At 41.8% G+C, this 21439-nt stretch overlaps 1 protein-coding gene across 5 annotated transcripts in view; it reads left to right on the top strand.

Moving 5' to 3' along the window:
• The window catches only part of ZNF608 (zinc finger protein 608), an 83887-nt gene extending 73036 nt beyond the window's left edge, over positions 1–10851 (top strand). For 4 of the 5 annotated variants that reach the window (XM_066603124.1, XM_066603126.1, XM_066603123.1 and 1 more), the window contains 6 exons: positions 693–3126; positions 3682–4087; positions 5046–5221; positions 6456–6609; positions 7409–7490; positions 9827–10851. In XM_066603124.1, coding sequence (XP_066459221.1) covers positions 693–3126; positions 3682–4087; positions 5046–5221; positions 6456–6609; positions 7409–7490; positions 9827–9833 — 3259 coding nt within the window. In that variant the 3' untranslated portion in view covers positions 9834–10851. The remainder of the gene's footprint in view (positions 1–692; positions 3127–3681; positions 4088–5045; positions 5222–6455; positions 6610–7408; positions 7491–9826) is intronic. The other variant, XM_066603127.1, reaches the window with a different exon arrangement.
• The last annotated feature ends 10588 nt before the right edge of the window (positions 10852–21439 follow it).

The following is a 21439-nucleotide window of genomic DNA, read 5'->3' as shown; positions in this document are numbered from 1 at the left end:
GGCGATTTTAGACGCACTTGCGCTGTGCGGTCTTCTGCCTTCTGAATGGGGCCGCTCGTGCCGGAGAGCTGCTCCTTGTAGCTCCGCCCCGTCACGTGTGCCGATTCCAGCCAATCAGGAGGCTGGAATCGGCAATGGACCTCACAGTGAAGATCCCGGCGGCCATCTTACTAAGGTAAGTAAGAAGAAGGAAGAAGTCGCCGCAGCGCGGGGATTCGGGTAAGTACTACCCGTTTTTTTTTTTTAACACATGCATCGGGTTTGTCTCGCGCCTATTGAATTAAAAAAAAACCAGTTTAGGCGTGAGACAACCACTTTAAGCCATCATATTAGTTGACCATTACCATCCAGACACTTCTGATTTTGGCAAACTACTGCAAACTACATTGATTACAGTGTCCACAGGGATTGTCAATCTTGCCTCTGTCATTTTATTTAACCCTTCTCATGGTCACATGGTGGCTTTAGCAATTGTGCATCTAATTGACATCTTTAGAGACAAGATAATACTACATTAAGCTGCCATAATTCAATCTGGATTTTAAAAAAGGGCATAGATAACCACTATTGAAGTGTGTATACATTTTTGGGACACCCTGCATTTTGTTTTCTTTGGCTGTACATATTTTATGCTGTATAAAGTCTTATATCAAATATTCGGAAATGTATATAAAGTGGATTTGTACTTATAGGTTTTGTGATTCACCAACAAGTGACCTTGAAATGCGTGGAGGACGAGGCAGAGGGAAAAGGGCAAGGTCTGCAGCAACAGTAACAACCTCCGTGCCAGGAAATGATGTACATTTTACAGAAATAAGAGGACTTCAAAATAAAAACAGAGGTGGGGCAAATGGAAAAGGAAGGCGTGGAAGTATTAATACCAGTGGACGTCGGACACCTCCAAATTGTGCCATTGAGGATATTAAAACAAGTCCCTCACCTGCTGGTAAAAGAAAAAATAGGCCTGCAATGGAGCTTGACCTGAATTCTAGTTCAGAGGACAATAAATCAGGGAAGAGGGTTCGAACTAACTCTCGTAGCATGCCAACTACCCCACAGGGAAAAAATGATGCTTTTTTGGACCAAGGCTGTTCCTCTCCAGTTTTAATAGATTGTCCACATCCAAACTGCAACAAAAAGTACAAGCACATAAACGGACTTCGGTATCACCAGGCACACGCACACTTGGATTCAGACAGCAAACTGGACTTTGAGCAAGACAGTGAGGATAAAGTTTCAGACTGTGAGGAAGCACTAAGCAATGTGGCACTTGAAAGCAATGAATCAAGCACAAGTTTGGATCAATTAAAAGCGCCCATGTCGCCTGGTTTACAAAGTGCTCCTGGTACACCAAAGGGCAAAAGAGAATTGACAAACAATTGCACCAATCAAATTAGCAATTCAAAAACTGTCAAAAATTCTGGAAAAAAGAAAGGGTTAAGTGTGGAACTTAATAGCCTTCCTATCATATCTAACATGTCAGTTACACTGGATAATTGTGCATTAGATGGCAGTCTTACTGTAGAAATGCCAAAACTAGAAGCAGAAGGAATGATTGATAAGAAAAGTGAAAAGAGTAAAAAATCAAACAACTGCAAAGTTGATAAAAACCTTTCAAAGCTGAAAACCACTCGGCCAATTGCTCCAGCGCCAGCTCCCACACCTCCTCAATTAATAGCAATTCCTAGTGCAGCATTTACAAACACTACAACAGGCACAATACCAGGATTACCCTCTTTAACTACTGCTGTTGGCCAGGCAACACCAAAGAGCCCCCCATTAAAACCTATTCAACCAAAGCCGACAATTATGGGAGAGCCAAGCAGTGTAAATCCTTCTCTTACATCACTCAAGGACAAAAAGAAAAAGGAGAAAAGAAAATTAAAGGAGAAGGAAAGCAAAGATGCACTAAGTCCTCAAGAAGAATCTAAAGTTTGCAAAGTAGAGGATTTAAAAGGACCTGCCAAGGATATATCTGGACATTTTTCAAAAGAGCATATTAATAAGAGTGATCCTCTTACTAATGGACTGTCAGAAACTACAGAAAGCCGAATGGCTAGTATTAAAGCTGAAGCAGATAAGGTATATACATTTACAGACAATGCACCAAGCCCATCTATAGGAAGTGCCTCTAGGGTTGAGTGTAGCACTGTGATTAATGGACAATCTACTATTGCACCATTGCACGTCTTGACACAAAATGGTGGAGATAGTTCTACTACAAAGACAAACAGTCCTGCATACTCTGATATTTCAGATGCTGCTGATGATGGAGGCTCAGACAGTAGGTCAGAGGGCATGAGGTCAAAGACTAGTTCTCCTGCAGATATTTTATGTAATAAAGACACTGTTGTTAAGGGTCACTCTACACCCATTTCACAGTCATCTCAAGTAAAAGAATCTCACTCTCCATACTACCATGGTTATGATCCTTACTACTCACCATCATATATTCACTCAGCACAGGTTAACACTCCAGTAAATGGAAATGGAAATGGAAACACTATACAGGGAGGAAAAAGTAAAAAAGAGGCAGAGGAAGAAGTAGAGAAGAAAGAAAAAACTGAAATTTTAGATGTTAAAAAGGCTGAAGCTAACTCCAATAACGTGCCACCTCAGCATCAATCTGTTATTACACAACGACATCCTGCACTAGCCCAGTCACTTTATTATGGACAGTATGCATATGGTCTCTACATGGACCAAAAGTCTTTAATTGCATCAAATCCAGCCTATAGACAACAGTATGAGAAATACTATGAAGACCAGAGAATGGCTGAGCAAAAAATGACACAAACAGGAAGGGAATGTGAAAGGAAACCTGAGAATTCTCCTAAAGAGCTAGTTAAAGAGGATGTAAAGCTAAAGAATATACCATCAGCTACAATTTCAAAAGCACCTTCTACTCCAGAACAAGTTAAGATTAATACAAAAATGAGTGTTCCCAATAAAATGGAAGAGCCAGTGAAAACCCAGATCCTTCCAAATCATCAACAAGTTCAATGTGATAGCTTCAAGGCCAAACAAATGGAGAACCACCAACTTATAAAAGAAGCAGTGGAAATGAAATCAGTTATGGACTCTATGAAACAAACTGGAGTGGATCCAACTGTAAGATTTAAACAGGTAAGAGATCAAAGTAAAATCACTGGCTACTTGTTAATGGGAAGATGGGACAATGCTGTTATAGTGCCACCTATTAGATGGTATTATCTTACCATTTGCATACACTTCCCAGAGGAGCATGCATACCCTTAGAAGTCTCCTCACACCTTCTAGTTGCTCTCCTTAGGGAGAAACCTTACCCCATCTGGCTTCTTATTAGCACTGATGCAAATCTTTTATTCCATGTTTAATTATACTATTTATTGTCTTTATTAGTATAATTATATATTGTAGCTGTAGTGATATAAAGTTTGAATAAAAATTTAAATGTTAATATAATGTGGACTTCTACACATTATAGGAAAAAAGTGACCTAAAGCCCTAATATTTATAATTTAGTATACGTATCCTTATGTATCTACTTATTTCTAACTTGTAAAGGCAAGACAATCAAAAACAATTTGGCCGTAAGTGTCACATATTCTTTCTATGATATGGGTAATGATAGATTGTTTGCTAACATCTATACAACATTTCTGTTTCAACTTAATTTAAACATATCTTCTGTTTTTCAAGGAGACTGATTCCCGATCATGGCATCATTACATTTACCAGTCAAAGTACCTTGAGCAGCAAAAAGCTGAGGAAACAGATCGAGAGAAGAAAATAAAAGAGGAAAACTCAAAAACTAATAAAGAAACTGTATTACCACTTCCATTACAAGTTACTAAAGAAGAGGTCAAAGAGGTCAAGCGCCAAGAAGCTCAGTTAGTTGAAGACAACAAGAATAAAAATGATGATCGGAAAACTCCTGTAAACTGGAAGGATTCAAGAAATGCCAGAGTTGCTGTTTCATCGCCTATGAGTCAGCAGCATCAGTCGTATATTCAGTATTTGCATGCCTACCCATATACACAGATGTATGATCCAAATCATCCAGCATATCGTGCAGTGTCTCCAGTTTTAATGCATAGTTATCCAGGTGAGTCTTTTTTATATGTTTAGCAAAAATCATTTTTTGTTATTTGCTTTTTTTAAACACTTTTCATCACATGTAAGTATGACCTCGAAGAATAAAATTCTTACATGTTCCTATAAACATGATGATATTGTCATACTTTGGTACCCAGCCTTAAGGAATAGTAGTATTCCAGTCATCCGACATCTAATGATCTAGCCCAGCAGGTCCAGGCCTTTATTTGAAACTTCCTTGCAGATGACTGAATATAAAACATTTTTTTTAATTCAGTAACTTAAAAAGAGACACTAATTCCACTGGGGGGGGAAAAAAATCATGTGTTAGGCCAGATTCACATGGACGTGTTAGTGCACACAATGCGCAAAGAATAGAACCATTGATTTCTATGGTACATTCACATGCACGTATTTTTCCTGCACATTTTAGTTGCGCCAAAAAACTTGGAGCATTTGCACACCAAGACTCCCCATAGAAATCAATAGAGATGTACAAATGCACATGCAATGCACTGGCAGATGCATGAAGCACTGCATAATTGTGCAGGAAAACAAACCCATCTGGTACACATTAGACAAGTTATCCATTTAAATTGGTGTGTCTGTTTACTAAACGCAAATGAATATGCCTTGCGGGCACAAAAAGTACAGTAAAATACACTGATGTGCACGCAAAAATGCATAGTTCATTCCACAAATACACATGTGAAGAGGGCCTACTACTTTAGGTCACCCAGATATTTGGGCCTATTTTTATTCTGGAGACAATGGCCCAAAATAGTTAGAAATTCAGAATATGAATAATATTATTTCATTGGATATTTGTATTTTGCTTACTGAGGAGTTAAGTGGAGCCTCAAATATATTAATATACATTTTTAAAAGTTACCAAATACTGTAAAACAATTGACATTATATCAAATATTGTAACTTCAATTAATATTTTTTAACATTTTGGTGCACAGGTGCTTACCTTTCACCAGGCTTTCCTCATTACAATGTTTATGGGAAGGTATCAGGAAGAGAAGAATCCGAGAAAGCAAGCACCAGCCCCAGCATTAACTCCAAGTCATCTTCTGAATCTAAAGCACTAGATTTACTGCAGCAGCACGCAAATCAGTATCGCACCAAGTCCCCTGCTGTAAGTTTCTCCTATTCTGTCATATTCTGTTGTTGATAATGTTTATGCGGTCTTCACAGAATTTACACATATTTTTGTATTGACATAATCTATAGACATAAATCTAAATCTTTGTTTTCAACGGATTTCTCTATAGAATGTTAAATGAATGTGTATTTGGGCAACAAAAACAAAATATGTGCTGGATTTATGAAATTGTTGGAATTTCATTTATTAACATTGTTTAAAAGTTTTTAGTCAGCAATTTCATTTGATTTTTAGTTAGTTTTATGCAAGATTTCAAAGCTTCAAAAGTCTCTCATTCAGACTTTAAGTCGTCACCGCAACATGTAATTTATATCTTAAATTGCAATGCTATGGAAACTTGTCTCTACACAGTGTGCTTTTAATTAGAAGAATGTATTTTTTTAATGGGGTTTCCAGGGAAATACTTTTGATAGTATATCCTCAGGATAGGTCATCAATAGTTGATCAGCTGGGGTCCCTGTCTTGGGACCCATGCCGATCAGCTGATTGAGTGCCTGCTGTCAGCACTGCTAAGTAAAGGGCTACATAGCGGAAATTGCTACTCTGACCCCTGTGTAGTGGCAGGCACTTATAACTGCAGACGTTAAAATTAGTGAGAGCTATACTTGCAATTACAAGCACTGGCTACTACACAGGGGTCAGAGCAGCAGCCTTCATGCCATACCCCGGTGTTTAGCAGGGCTGGTAGCAGGTGCCCAATCAGCTGATCATCCAGGATCCCACGCGGGGAACTCTAGTCAATCCTGAGGATAGGTCATCAATAGTATTTCCTGAAAAACTCTTTAACATTGTATATTGTAGTTTAGTGTATTAGACATCTATGTAGTATTTTATTATGGAAGAACAGTATTTGACATTGCCACCTGAGTTTTTCTTTTCAGATATTGTTTAGAGAGGATAAAACCTTTTGAAAGGCCATACTAATGATTAAGGACTATCTTCCCTGTACAGTAGTCTGGGCAGATTCTACCAATTAATATTGCGCTAGGAAAAAATACTATATCTGTTATCTGCTTTGATGGCCAAGTCTGTAGTAGACTGAGCATCTATTAGATTTTAAAAAATCGTACCTGGGTTGATATTGATGTACATGTGCATCTTTTTACTAATAACAAAAATGCCTTTCTAATTTTCTAATTCCTATTTTTATAGGATCGACCTGTCCTAATAATAGTATACTAAAGTGTTTGATCTTTTGGTTCTACAGCTAGCAGAAAAAGCTTCAGCTGAACGGGAGAGAGAGAGTGAGAGAGAAAGGGACCGACACTCTCCTTTTAGCCAACGGCATCTCCATACACATCATCACACACATGTTGGCATGGGATACCCCTTGATACCTGGGCAGTATGACCCATTTCAAGGTTAGTGTTTGTTCAATTTCTAAATTTGTGTTCCTTTACTGACCAGTTCACCTAGTTAATGGTTAACTTATTTTGATTATGGTTTTAGTTTCCAGTTATTTCCGATTATGTATAACTAGTATCCAAATACGCCCTATTAGAACAAATTCATATTCTTGCTTTCTTAATCATTAAATCAAGAAAGTAATTGTATATCAAGTCTAACTTGAGTGAATGTCACATATAGTGCACAATGCAGAGTGAATTGCCTTTGACCTCGAAAAGGCATCTGTATTAAATTGCCCAAGGATGTTTTGGATTGTTTTTAGATATAGTTATTTTTCTGGTCTTCAAAAAGGATACTATTAATGATGGCTACTCAAAAGACTAAAGGTCAATGTTACAAAATACTATAAATACTCTGCAAACATTAAAGTAAATCAAATAGTGAGAAAATATCCACCAGATACATGGACATTTCAAAAAGTTCTTTATGTCGCCTTCAAGGGAGATTCCTCTAGTAGCTTTCTAAAACCGGTAGCAATATAAAACTTATTTTTTTAATTAAATGTTATTTTACACCTATGATATCAAAAAGTATATATCCACATTTTTCTTATTTGGTTATCACAACTCAAAACCTAATAAAGCGGTAGTTGTGTGATTTTTTTTTTCCACAGCTCACCAGCCCCAGTAAACGTAATATTTTATTTCCTTCCTGTTAATGGTGTTACTATTCTATATGTAAAAAGGGGACAGAGTTTGTGATGCATGTGCACTGCATTCAAGTGAATGTTCTCACATGGGGCTTTTCCTTTAGGGTTGACCTCTGCTACCCTTGTTGCCACTCAGCAGGTGGCTGCTCAGGCATCTGCATCCGGTATGTTTCCTACACAAAGAAGGTAAATAGAGTGTATCCTAGTAAACAACATTGTGTGTATATAATATATATCTAACTTATATATAACACATGTACACACTCGCTTATTCATACTTATGCACTTACAGACTTATGAGTGGTGGAACTTTTCAGTATTGGGAATTTGGCTGTTAAATTAATAAAATCCAATCTCACTGTGTCTGCTTATCCACTATATCTTTTCAAATGCCAATTCTAGGCATTCAGACACTGAGCAAATGCTAATGAGCACATTTTGATTTGATTTCTTTTTTATGAAAGATATTTTTTTTTCCTTTTTAGGAATGCCAATATAAGCTTTATTTAGTAGCAGTGAGCTTTGTGAATTAAAATATAGCCAGTGATCCCTGTCAAGGACATCTTTTTATCGTAGTTCACAGCTCGCCTTATAATAAATTAAGGCCTTTTTAAAGCACAACCTTACATAATTTGAGTTTCCTTGGAAACTGAAATAATTTCTACAGCTGTAATTTGAGCCACTGTTAAAAGAAATGCTTAAAAGTTCCCTAAATGTAGTTTGTACTCATTTTATGTAACGCATATGTACATGATGTTGTTGATTTGTTCATTACAGTGTAAATCTGATTGCCTGTAATTGTAATATATGATGATTGTCTAGTCATAAATGTGATTGGCATGAATTTTTTTCTAAAGGAGCCAAAAAGAATTGCATATCATTTGTGCGATAAAGTGCAGTCAGGGCCCCTTACATAGAATGCTAAATGTTCAGTGTAAATGTTACCAGCGACTGAATGATTAACGATAGTTTGTTTGCTTATCAATCATTCATTGCTCAGTTTGTGCAGGCATAAAAATCAAACAACGTTTGGCCTTTGTTTATCTATGAACGACTACCTGCTTACTGTGAATGGAGAAGAGCTAGGAGGCGTGATCTCCGGCTTCCTCCACCTCCATTCACCACTCCGGTGTGAACGCACAGAAGTGATAGTCATTGGAATAAATGTTGGGCATTTAAGAAACTAAAAATCTTCCTGTGTAAAAGGACCTTTAACATTTAGAATAGGAAAAATATAATTAGTATCAACACACCTCATTAGATAGAAGAGGTTAACTTAAAGGGAACCTGTCAATACGTTTCTGCTGCCCCATTGAAAGTGTAATATGAGTTAGTGGCAGAATCATTGATTTTTTTTACAAAGTACTAAACATTTTTACAAAGTACTTTGTGATACCACAGTTATATCATAACTTAAACCCAATTATGTCAAGTGTTAGATACCACATTTCGGGGGGAATGGAAAGAAAGAAAAGATCTGCTAATCACCGGGGAGAGCGAAAGCGTAAACAAAGAGGAGATACCCATTAAAAACGTCTCTCAAGTTCAGCATTTTATGCTAGGCTTTCATAGAAGGTTTAATTATTATTAATGTGGAATTACACTATGCTTTGTAAAAATATTTAGACAAAGAGCTATTGATCTTAGGCCAATAAAGCTTCATACTCTCAGAGAGGGCAACATGAACCTATTGACAGGTTCTATTCAAGTTGACTTGCCTAACTACTGGTAATTGCAGGCACAGCTTCTATTAAAATCAATGAGAGATGTGCCTGCAATTACTAGCATCAAATCTGAGTTATCTGCTCCTGCTCCATGCACTGTGTTTTGCTGGTGACAGTGGCTGCCCGAACAGCCGATCAGCTAGGGGTCCGAGTGGTGGACCCCAGTTGATCAACTATTGATGATAACTTATCTTGAGGATAGGTCATCAATAAAAACAGCCTGGAAAACCCAATTTAAGAATACAACCCATGATGATCATGCAATTTGCATATCATTGTATTCATGGTCATTTTACCAACTATAAGGAAAGATTAGTAACAAATACATAGTAATATATTCTAAATGTGTTACAGATAGTAACACAGAGTACAGAAAAGGGATATTGTTGAAGTCTTAAAGTCAGCAGTCCCACTATTTTGCCTTTTTTAACTAAAGAAGGTTTCCACTTAATACCATTTTAGTTAAATGTCAAGCTGAAACTCTTCTCTGCTGTTTGATCTTGTACAGTCTTAGATTTTTGTCACAAGGATTTACAATGGCCGGTAGGTTACATTACACAGATTTGAATCCAAGATGGGAACTATGTCAACAGTGAAACTTTATATGTCTGAAGTTATCGCTGAGTAACAGGCACCCAAGAGACATCAGAAACTGTCTTTTCAAACCTTACGTTTAATTAGATCTAAGGAAAAATAAAGTGCCATCAATGTGAATATTAAGATCTCCTTGAATTATTAAAATTATTCTGTACTAGACAAGTATATTAAATGTATCTTTTCTTTCTCTTTTTCTTTCAGGGAATGAATACATTGAAAATGTACATTAAATCATGTGACTGGATCACATGGAAAAGCAATTTATTACAGACATCAGTTCCATGGTGTTTATATAAGAATGCCTAAGTGGCAGGCAAAAAAAAAAAAATCATTTCATTTTTTGTTAATTTCTTCTTTGTAAATTTCAGATTTTTTTTATAACCGTGTAACATGTTCCTGTAAGTAGATGTTTGTTGGCGGGTATATATATATATATAAATATATATATGTATATATACATATACCCTGCTCGCAACCTTGTTTTGTATATTAACATGCACACAAATATATATATATATATATAAATATAAATATATATTCTTTACTTTTTTTGTATCGGTAACCAGGCTCGCACATGTGTAGGGTCTGCTGCTAAACTGCACACCAACCAGTAAATTGTATTTGTCATGTTGAATAGTGTTTACTACAAATGGCTGTTGATTATTTTTCCCTAAATTGTAAATAATGTTATGTATCCATGTGCCTGAAATTTGCAGAAACTAATCATATTGGCCGTAGGCTGTAAGAAGCAGGCTGTAATGACGATACTTTGGTACAATGTAGATGTCTATTTGGTGGCTCCCTTTAATATGCATCCTTGTAAAATGTTACTGTAATAATTGTTTTATTGTAATTGTGTATTGTGAAAATATACATATGGAAGGCATGGGGTTGCCAGTACCACAGTTAAAGTAAATAAAAGGGTTGTACATAATGTAAAAATTAAAATAAGTAAATAATGACCATCTGTGAATAATACAATGTCTCTTTTAATCTTGAATGACAAATAACCTGAAAACCTGCATACCACAAGACATCTGTGATTGTTCTATTACTTGAATAGTCCTGCAGTCTTTTTTAATGTTTACAATTATCCAGTTTTAGAAGAGAGAATATAATGCCATTGCCTGGTTACTTGTTTTATGCTGTAATCTAGTTTATTTTATGTAAAATGTATATTGAATGCTTTCTTTTTATACCTGCCTTAAATAATTTGGCAATCAGAATAAAAGAAGTTGTTTTTGTACGGTCTTGTCCATTGTGGTTGTGTTACTTTGCATTTCTAAAATGTTTTAAAACTTGCTTTCTGGGAAAGTGTTCATAAAGAATGAGGTGGAAGACTGCAGATGGGGTTGGCTAGATGTGTCTTTGTGATTCTCCATTAAGCTGGCCATACACTATACATTTTAGATTGATGTTGGAAAACATTTTAAGTTGCAACATTAAATTTGCAGCTTGATTTCTGCCTTGCTCTGTGACCTATTAAACATAGATTCCATATTTGGAGAATATATTACGAACTGAATTGTCCTTTGTTGAGTTAACGGAAAGTAAGGATAATTAGAGGAGACCAGGAAGAGGATTGGTTAGGGGGGAATTCAAATTCCCATGGGTTCCTGGTGTTTTCGGGGTTTCTGCCATGGTGGGCTTTAGAGATTCAAATCTCCCCTACTAATCTCCTTCCTGGACAAGAGTCTCCACTAACTGTCCTCATATTCCAATAGCACAACCAAGGACAATTCAGAATGAAAGTTCGCTACATATTCCCCACATATGGAATCCATGTATAATATTTAATAAAGAACAACATTTTATCTGCATCCTAAACAAATTCTGTGATGCTGTATTTAACTATGAAATAATAATATTGTTGAGACTCTGAGAAAGTAAGGGCCCAAACACACACACGCAGCATCAACTACAAGTCAAACTCAGGAGTTTGGTGAAATTTTTGCCTTGGCTGCACATCTGTTGATGACATTTGGAAGATATCTGAAGGCTCCTACCACCACTTGAACACTTCATTGTGGACATATTTCATTAGTCATAAATAAACTTTCAAGTATGCTAATGTCTATACTGGTCAGTGGCTGAAAAAAGTCTAACTTGACTTTTTTATAGATACCTACTTTTAGTTAGTATCCACCAGGCCCTTTGATTTCATGAAAAGGTGCTGATGATGTGTAGAAAATGGTTTAAGCCAACTTTTACTGCTATTTCCAAATCGCTAGTGCATGGTCAGCTTTAGAAGAATTTAATGAAACAATTTGATTTAAGATTGAACATTACATCCACTGAAATAATTAAAATACTTGTTAGGAGAGTCAAGCTTCACCATTGTAAGATAATTATTTTCTCAACCGTTGCAATATAAGAGTTGGACACACTGTTATGAATTTCTTCATTGGGCTTTTCGCCAACAGAAACCAAAAATTAATATTCTACTTAGCTTTAGCCTTTTCCTTTCTGACACTTACAATATTCTACTCTTCCTTTTCTTCCCCCTTCCCCCTCTTCCCACCATCCCCTCTTTATTTCTATCCCCTTATATTTTTCCTTATCTTCCCTTGCTCTAATTTCTGAATAAAAAGCTGCAAGTCACTTTTCTCACCACTAAAATCGGTTAGAAATGTCGTAACTGAACTTGCCAGTTCTCTTTTCTTCCAATTTAGAGATAACCCCGTAAATATCGAATAAGCACAGGTAGCTTTAAAATAAGCTAATAAAGGTGATATTTGTTTCCATTATGCATCTAAACTAGAGATGAGCGAGCACCAAAATGCTAGGGTGCTCGTTACTCGGGACGAAATTATCGCGATGCTCGAGGGTTCGTTTCGAGTAACGAACCCCATTGAAGTCAATGGGCGACCTGAGCATTTTTGTATATCGCCGATGCTCGCTAAGGTTTTCATTTGTGAAAATCGGGGCAATTCAAGAAAGTGATGGGAACGACACAGCAACGGATAGGGTAGGCGAGGGGCTACATGTTGGGCTGCATCTCAAGTTCCCAGATCCCACTATTAAGCCACAATAGCGGCAAGAGAGGGCCCCCCCCTCCCAACCACCTTTACTTCTGAAAAGCCCTCATTAGCAATGCATACCTTAGCTAAGCACCACACTACCTCCAACAAAGCACAATCACTGCCTGCATGACACTCCGCTGCCACTTCTCCTGGGTTACATGCTGCCCAACCCCCCCCCCCCCCGCACGACGCAGTGTCCACAGCGCACACCAAAGTGTCCCTGCGCAGCCTTCAGCTGCACTCATGCCACACCACCCTCATGTCTATTTATAAGTGCGTCTGCCATGAGGAGGAACCGCAGGCACACACTGCAGAGGGTTGGCATGGCTAGGCAGCGACCCTCTTTAAAAGGGGCGGGGCAATAGCCCACAATGCTGTACAGAAGCAATGAGAAATATAATCCTGTGCCACCGCCATCAGGAGCTGCACACGTGGGCATAGCAATGGGGAACCTATGTGCCACACACTATTCATTCTGTCAAGGTGTCTGCATGCCCCAGTCAGACTGCGGTTTTTTATAAATAGTCACAGGCAGGTACAACTCCGAAATGGGAATTCCGTGTGCACCCACAGCATGGGTGGCTCCCTGGAACCCACCGGCTGTACATAAATGTATCCCATTGCAGTGCCCTGGACAGCAGAGCTAACGTCAGATTAAATGCAGGTGGGCTTCGGCCCACACTGCATGCCCCAACCTGACCGGGGTTTTTAATTCATAGACACAGGCAGGTACAACTCCGTGTGGACCGACAGCATGGGTGGGTGCCAGGAAGCCACCGGCGGTACATAAATATATCCCATTGCATTGCCTATCACAGCTGAGGTAATGTCATGTTTAATGCAGGTGGGCTTCGGCCCACACTGCATGCCCCAGTCAGACTGGGGTTCTTTAGAAGTAAACACATGCAGTTACAACTCTCTGTGGACCCACAGCATGGGTGGCTCCCTGGAACCCACCGGCGGTACATAAATATATCCCATTGCAGTGCCCAGCACAGCTGATGTAACGTCAGCTTTAATGCAGGTGGGCAAAAAATTAATTGGATTACACTGTAGGCTAGGGCCCCAAAAAATTGGTGTACCAACAGTACTAATGTACGTCAGAAAAATTGCCCATGCCCAACCAAGAGGGCAGGTGAAACCCATTAATCGCTTTGGTTAATGTGGCTTAATTGGTAACTAGGCCTGGAGGCAGCCCAGTTAAAATAAAAATTGGTTCAGGTGAAAGTTTCAACGCTTTAATGAGCATTGAAATGTATAAAAATTGTTTACAAAAATTATATGACTGAGCCTTGTGGGCCTAAGAAAAATTGCCCGTTCGGCGTGATTACGTCAGGTTTCAGGAGTAGGAGGATGAATATTATACACAGATTGATGAAGCTAAAAGGTCCACGTTTTTGATGGTGATAGAGAACAATGCTTCCATCCGCGGGTGCAGCCTACGTATTGTTTAGGTATCGCTGCTGTCCGCTGGTGGAGAAGAGAAGTCTGGGGAAATCCAGGCTTTGTTCATCTTGATGAGTGTAAGCCTGTTGGCACTGTCAGTTGACAGGCGGGTACGCTTATCCGTGATGATTCCCCCAGCCGCACTAAACACGCTCTCTGACAAGACGCTAGCCGCAGGACAAGCAAGCACCTCCAGGGCATACAGCGCGAGTTCAGGCCACGTGTCCAGCTTCGACACCCAGTAGTTGTAGGGGGCAGAGGCGTCACGGAGGACGGTTGTGCGATCGGCTACGTACTCCCTCACCATCCTTTTACAGTGCTCCCGCCGACTCAGCCTTGACTGGGGAGCGGTGACACAGTCTTGCTGGGGAGCCAGAAAGCTGTCAAAGGCCTTAGAGTGTTCCCCTTCCTGTGCTGTACATGCTGCCTGATCTCTGCGCCTCCCCTGCTACATGGCCCTCGGAACTGCGCATTCGGCCACTAGCGCTGTCGGATGGGAATTTTACCATCAGCTTGTCCGCCAGGGTCCTGTGGTATAGCATCACTCTCGAACCCCTTTCCTCTTCGGGTATGAGAGTGGAAAGGTTCTCCTTATACCGTGGGTCGAGCAGTGTGTACACCCAGTAATCCGTAGTGGCCAGAATGCGTGTAACGCGAGGGTCACGAGAAAGGCATCCTAACATGAAGTCAGCCATGTGTGCCAGGGTACCTGTACGCAACACATGGCTGTCCGCACTAGGAAGATCACTTTCAGGATCCTCCTCCTCCTCCTCAGGCCATACACGCTGAAAGGATGACAGGCAAGCAGCATGGGTACCCTCAGCAGTGGGCCAAGCTGTCTCTTCCCCCTCCTCCTCATCCTCCTCATGCTCCTCCTCCTCAACGCGCTGAGATATAGACAGGAGGGTGCTCTGACTATCCAGCGACATACTGTCTTCCCCCGCCTCTGTTTCCGAGCGCAAAGCGTCTGCCTTTATGCTTTGCAGGGAACTTCTCAAGAGGCATAGCAGAGGAATGGTGATGCTAATGATTGCAGCATCGCCGCTCACCATCTGGGTAGACTCCTTAAAGTTTCCGAGGACCTGGCAGATGTCTGCCAACCAGGCGCACTCTTCTGTAAAGAATTGAGGAGGCTGACTCCCACTGCACCGCCCATGTTGGAGTTGGTATTCCACTATAGCTCTATGCTGCTCATAGAGCCTGGCCACCATGTGGAGCGTAGAGTTCCACCGTGTGGGCACGTCGCACAGCAGTCGGTGCACTGGCAGATGAAACCGATGTTGCAGGGTGCGCAGGGTGGCAGTGTCCGTGTGTGACTTGCGGAAATGTGCGCAGATCCGGCGCAGCTTTCCAAGCAGGTCTGACAAGCGTGGGTAGCTTTTCAGAAAGCGCTGAACCACCAAATTAAAGACGTGGGCCAGGCATGGCACGTGCGTGTGGCTGCCGAGCTGCAGAGCCGCCACCAGGTTACGGCCGTTGTCACACACGACCATGCCCGGTTGGAGGCTCAGCGGCGCAAGCCAGCGGTCGGTCTGCTCTGTCAGACCCTGCAGCAGTTCGTGGGCCGTGTGCCTCTTCTCTCCTAAGCTGAGTAGTTTCAGCACGGCCTGCTGACGCTTGCCCACCGCTGTGCTGCCACGCCGCGCGACACCGACTGCTGGCGACGTGCTGCTGCTGACACATCTTGATTGCGAGACAGAGGTTGCGTAGGAGGAGGAGGAGGAGGGTGGTTTATTGGAGGAAGCATACACCGCCGCAGATACCACCACCGAGCTGGGGCCCGCAATTCTGGGGGTGGGTAGGACGTGAGCGGTCCCAGGCTCTGACTCTGTCCCAGCCTCCACTAAATTCACCCAATGTGCCGTCAGGGAGGTATAGTGCCCCTACCCGCCTGTGCTTGTCCACGTGTCCGTTGTTAAGTGGACCTTGGCAGTAACCGCATTGGTGAGGGCGCGTACAATGTTGCGGGAGACGTGGTCGTGCAGGGCTAGGACGGCACATCAGGAAAAGTAGTGGCGACTGGGAACTGAGTAGCGCGGGGCCGCCGCCACCATCATACCTTTGAAAGCCTCCGTTTCCACAACCCTATATGGCAGCATCTCCAGGCTGATAAATTTGGCTATGTGCACGTTTAACGCTTGAGCATGCGGGTGCGTGGCGGCGTACTTGCGCTTGCGCTCCAACACTTGCACTAGTGACGGATGGATGGTGCGCTGAGAGACATTGGTGGATGGGGCCGAGCACAGCGGAGGTGAAGGTGTGGGTGCAGGCCAGGAGACGGTAGTGCCTGTGTCCTGAGAGGGGGGTTGGATCTTAGTGGCAGGTTGGGGCACAGGGGGAGAGGCAGCGGTGCAAACCGGAGGCGGTGAACGGCCTTCGTCCCACCTTGTGGGGTGCTTGGCCATCATATGTCTGCGCATGCTGGTGGTGGTGAGGCTGGTGGTGGTGGCTCCCCGGCTGATCTTGGCACGACAAACCTTGCATACCACTGTTCGTCGGTCGTCTGCACTCTCAGTGAAAAACTGCCAGACCTTTGAGCACCTCGGCCTCTGCAGGGTTGCATGGCGCGTGGGGGCGCTTTGGGAAACAGTTGGTGGATTATTCGGTCTGGCCCTGCCTCTACCCCTGGCCACCGCACTGCCTCTTCCAACCTGCCCTGCTGCTGCACTTGCCTTCCCCTCTGAAGACCTGTCATCAGTAGGCGTAGCAAACCAGGCGGGGTCAGTCACCTCATCGTCCTGCTGCTCTTCCTCCGAATCCTCTGTGCGCTCCTCCCTCGGACTTACTCCAATTACTACTACCTGAGTGATAGACAACTGTGTCTCATCGTCATCGTCCTCCTCACCCACTGAAAGCTCTTGAGACAGTGGCCCGAAGTCCCCAGCCTCATTCCCTGGACCCCGGGAACTTTCCAAAGGTTGGGCATCGGTCACGACAAACTCCTCCGGTGGGAGAGGAACCATTGCTGGCCATTCTGGGCAGGGGCCCGGGAACAATTCCTGGGAGTCTGCCTGCTTCTCAGAATATGTCATTGTAATGGAGTGAGGAGGCTGGGAGGAAGGAGGAGCAGCAGCCAGAGGATTCAGAGTTGCAGCAGTGGACGGCACAGAACTCTGGGTGGTCGATAGATTGCTGGATGCACTTTCTGCCATCCACGACAGGACCTGCTCACACTGCTCATTTTCTAATAAAGGTCTACCGCGTGGACCCATTAATTGTGAGATGAATGTGGGGACGCCAGAAACGTGCCTCTCTCCTAATCCCGCAGCAGTCGGCTGCGATACACCTGGATCAGGAGCTCGGCCTGTGCCCACACCCTGACTTGGGCCTCCGCGTCCTCGCCCGCGTCCACATCCTCTAGGCCTACTCCTACCCCGCAGCATGGTGTATTACCAGTAGTGCAGAAACAGAACGCTGTAATTAAATGTGTCGCTTATTGGTCTGTGGTTGGAGGCTGACTTCGCTTACAGAACGCACAGCAGAGGCAGGAAAGAATTTTGCGCAAGCCTGCTGTAACACTTAGCTGGCTGTGTATGAATTAGGACAACTACCCCCAGCAGAGACCCAGTACACTTGTGGACAGGAATACAGCGGTGATGTAAGAGGCAACACAGAGGCAGGAAAGAATTTTGCGCAAGCCGGCTGTAACACTTAGCTGGCTGCGTATGCATTAGGACAACTACCCCCAGCAGAGACCCAGTACACTTGTGGACAGGAATACAGCGGTGATGTAAGAGGCAACACAGAGGCAGGAAAGAATTTTGCGCAAGCCTGCTGTAACACTTAGCTGGCTGTGTATGAATTAGGACAACTACCCCCAGCAGAGACCCAGTACACTTGTGGACAGGAATACAGCGGTGATGTAAGAGGCAACACAGAGGCAGGAAAGAATTTTGCGCAAGCCTGCTGTAACACTTAGCTGGCTGCATATGAATTAGGACAACTACCCCCAGCAGATACCCAGTACACTTGTGGACAGGAATACAGCGGTGATGTAAGAGGCAACACAGAGGCAGGAAAGAATTTTGCGCAAGCCTGCTGTAACACTTAGCTGGCTGCGTATGAATTAGGACAACTACCCCCAGCAGAGACCCAGTACACTGAGGACGGTCACAGGCAGCCCAAATAGATTTTTTTTCCCAAATGTTTTTGGAAAGGCCCACTGCCTATATACACTAAATATGTCTTCTGTCCCTGCCTCACCACTACTGGCCCTGGACAATGTAAAATTACTGCAGTACGCAATGCTCTGCACGGCCGATATACAAAAAAAAAAAAAAAAAACACTGCAAAAAGCAGCCTCCACACTACTGCACACGGTTAGATGTGGCCCTAAGAAGGACCATTGGGGTTCTTGAAGCCTAAAATAACTCCTAACGCTCTCCCTATAGCAGCTCCGGCGCCAGCAGCACTGTCCCTGATCTCTGTCAGAATGCATCTGTGGCGAGCCGCGGGAGGGGCCGATTTATATACTCGGGTGACACCTGATCTCGCCAGCCACTCACTGCAGGCGGGTGGTATAGGGTTTGAACGTCGCAGGGGGAAGTTGTAATGCCTTCCCTGTCTTTCTATTGGCCAGAAAAGCGCGCTAACGTCTCAGAGATGAAAGTGAAAGTAACTCGAACATCGCGTGGTGCTCGTCACGAGTAGCGAGCATCTCGAACACGCTAATACTCGAACGAGTATCAAGCTCGGACGAGTACGTTCGCTCATCTCTAATCTAAACACATAAAGTGCTAGATATAGCGGTAAGTCTAAGATTTACATTTTTTCCTGGGGTATTTGGCTGGGATATATGAAGAAAAATGTTCCTATGGTAGCAAACAAAGGTCTGCCATAATAGGGTTCTTCGCCAATGTCTAAAACAACTCTTTAAACCCTACTATTATTTTGTATGTGGGAATCTTTGCTTTGTTTTGAAATTTTTCTTGCTGAAAAATCCCTGTATATAAAACTGGCCTTACGATAAATGTAGGTTAAGGCCATTGTTAGAATAATTTATTATTTTTTATGCTCTGCCATGTTGTCCTAAACAATATTTACAGAGCTCACTTAAAAAACACAATGGAATAATGTGACTCTACAGTCCCAGAGACAAAATTTGCTATGGGATTGAAGGGAGGCAGTAATATTATGTTCTGCTCTTTCTTTGCAGCATTCCCCATCATTTACTGGATCTTCTTTAGTCTTCTGCGCATCGGTAGTCTGAGGCACTTCATGCTGCTTGCAGATTGACTAGAGCTGTTCACGTAAATAGCTATAGTGTTGTGTCAATTTGAGCTTGACTGTGTATTTGGTCTTTGACTCTGATATCATACCAAAACCCATATGTCTAAGGCCACTCTCACGGCATCAGCAAAATGCCATAATTCTTATCAGCATTTTCGAATGCAGGTTACTGCAAGATCCCAATCACAGTAAAAACAAATTTGTGAGAGTGGCAGAATTATGGCATTTTCAATTCTGCTTCTAAATCTGCAGCAAAACATGTGTATTTTGGTGCAGTATTTCCCACATGTAGCGGTGTGTGTTGTGGCCAAATTCCACCCATGTGAAAGGTCCCAAATGGTGACATTAAAATATATACAGCTCATTCCACAAAACGCAAGATCTTATTAGCTAACCAATGGAAATGTAAACAGAAAAAAACCCAGGGGAAAAGAAAAATTGCTCTTTAAGGAGTTAAACGTCTTCTTTGGAATCTAAATGTATTCCAACATTTTTAATTGTATCCATATTCAGAAAAAATATTGTTATGCAATAGTTCCTTCATGTTCTTATTATCTACACACAGTTATGGCTGTTTTTTATTTACTCCCTATGATATGCAGTACTGGATATCTGCCAACTGCATCAGCTGCAAGCTATTTTCACATTTGAGCAAGTATGGATGTGTCCTTTCATGTTACACTACTGCTCTATTTTTTTTTTGTCTAGCAGCAATTTTAAAAATTTATGGTGTAAACCTAGAGTGTTCATTTACTGGATTTCAGATAGTCAAGTTGGCATTAAAGGTTAGAAAAACAAATATTAATAAGTGATAAAGGCCATTGCCACACCTATACCCTCTTTGTATATAGGTTTATATAAAGGTTTTACAGCCTTTTATTGCATTGGACACATATGCCTAAGAAGCAATCATTTATGATTTGTTCATTGGTTTTCCTTGCCATGCCTGCGTCTGACCATATGAATCAAAATAATCTTTCAGAAAAAAAACATTAATCTTTTTCTGTCATCTCTAAGTGCACATTTTATATTGCTTCAAATGCTTTGCTTTTAGAACCATTTCATCATATCACCGTTGACGAAAAAACGACTGTCACTTCTAAAGGTGCAACTTTACTGTAGCATTAAAGAAATTGTATGTATTGTGCATACAGTATATTTGTAATTGATTTATATTGCGCATTAGTGCTATTGTCACATATGATGCAAGAATTTAATGTTTTCACTTTCCTGTAATACTGACCCAAAATTAATCAACTGGTTGACATTTAACACCTTTTTATGAATGTGCGATTGGATGAACTTATTGCAGTTCTATACTGTGATATGGCAGAAATCGGAGATAAGGATGAGGGTGGAAGAAGGAGATTCATCTGCAGTTTACCATTCAGCGTTGCAGTGGCAAGGAGAGGAAAAACATCAGAGAACATAGTGTAGCCCTTATATCACACCATATAGTTAGAAAGCTGAAACTGCCGTACTATTCTACATATTCCCCCAGGATGTTAATGCACTGGTAACATCTCTCCTGCAGCTTTTTAAGTCCCTGCAAATAGAATTCTTCTGACTGCTGATCAAACCACTCATTTGCAGCATTAGTTGCCTCCAAAACACTTCCAAACCTTTGTCCCTTTAGGTGTTTTTTAAGATTGGGAACAAATAATACTCAGACAGAGCCAGGTTGGGCAAATAGGGTGGATGGGGGATCAGTTGAAAGCCTAAGGAGGTCATTTTTGCAATACTGGCATCTGCAGTGTGTGACGGGCATTGTCATACAACAGGATGACACCTTTGGAGAGCTTTTCTCAACGGTTTTTCTTAATGTTTTGCCTCATTTTGGTTGGTTAAACCCTTTGGGAGGTAGTCCACGAGCAGAACTCCCTTCTTACCGAGGGTACTGTAATTGATTATCATAAATTTCATAATTTTTTACTCAATGGGTGATTTTTATGACTTACTTGAAAGTAAAAACCAGCCCAGGTTCCTTGCTTTCTCACTCCTCGACTGCACTCATGCTGACAAACAGTCCAAACTCCTGAGACCACAGTGCCTGCAAGCTGCCTGTATGCACGGCTGGACAGATCCAGTGCTCCATCAGATAGGATGATGCTGACGC

Source organism: Eleutherodactylus coqui, chromosome 5, assembly GCF_035609145.1.
Source record: "Eleutherodactylus coqui strain aEleCoq1 chromosome 5, aEleCoq1.hap1, whole genome shotgun sequence".
Classification (NCBI taxonomy): Eukaryota; Metazoa; Chordata; class Amphibia; order Anura; family Eleutherodactylidae; genus Eleutherodactylus; species Eleutherodactylus coqui.
The sequence above is the reverse complement of the archived record's forward strand: the minus strand, read 5'-3'. Positions and strand labels throughout refer to the sequence as shown.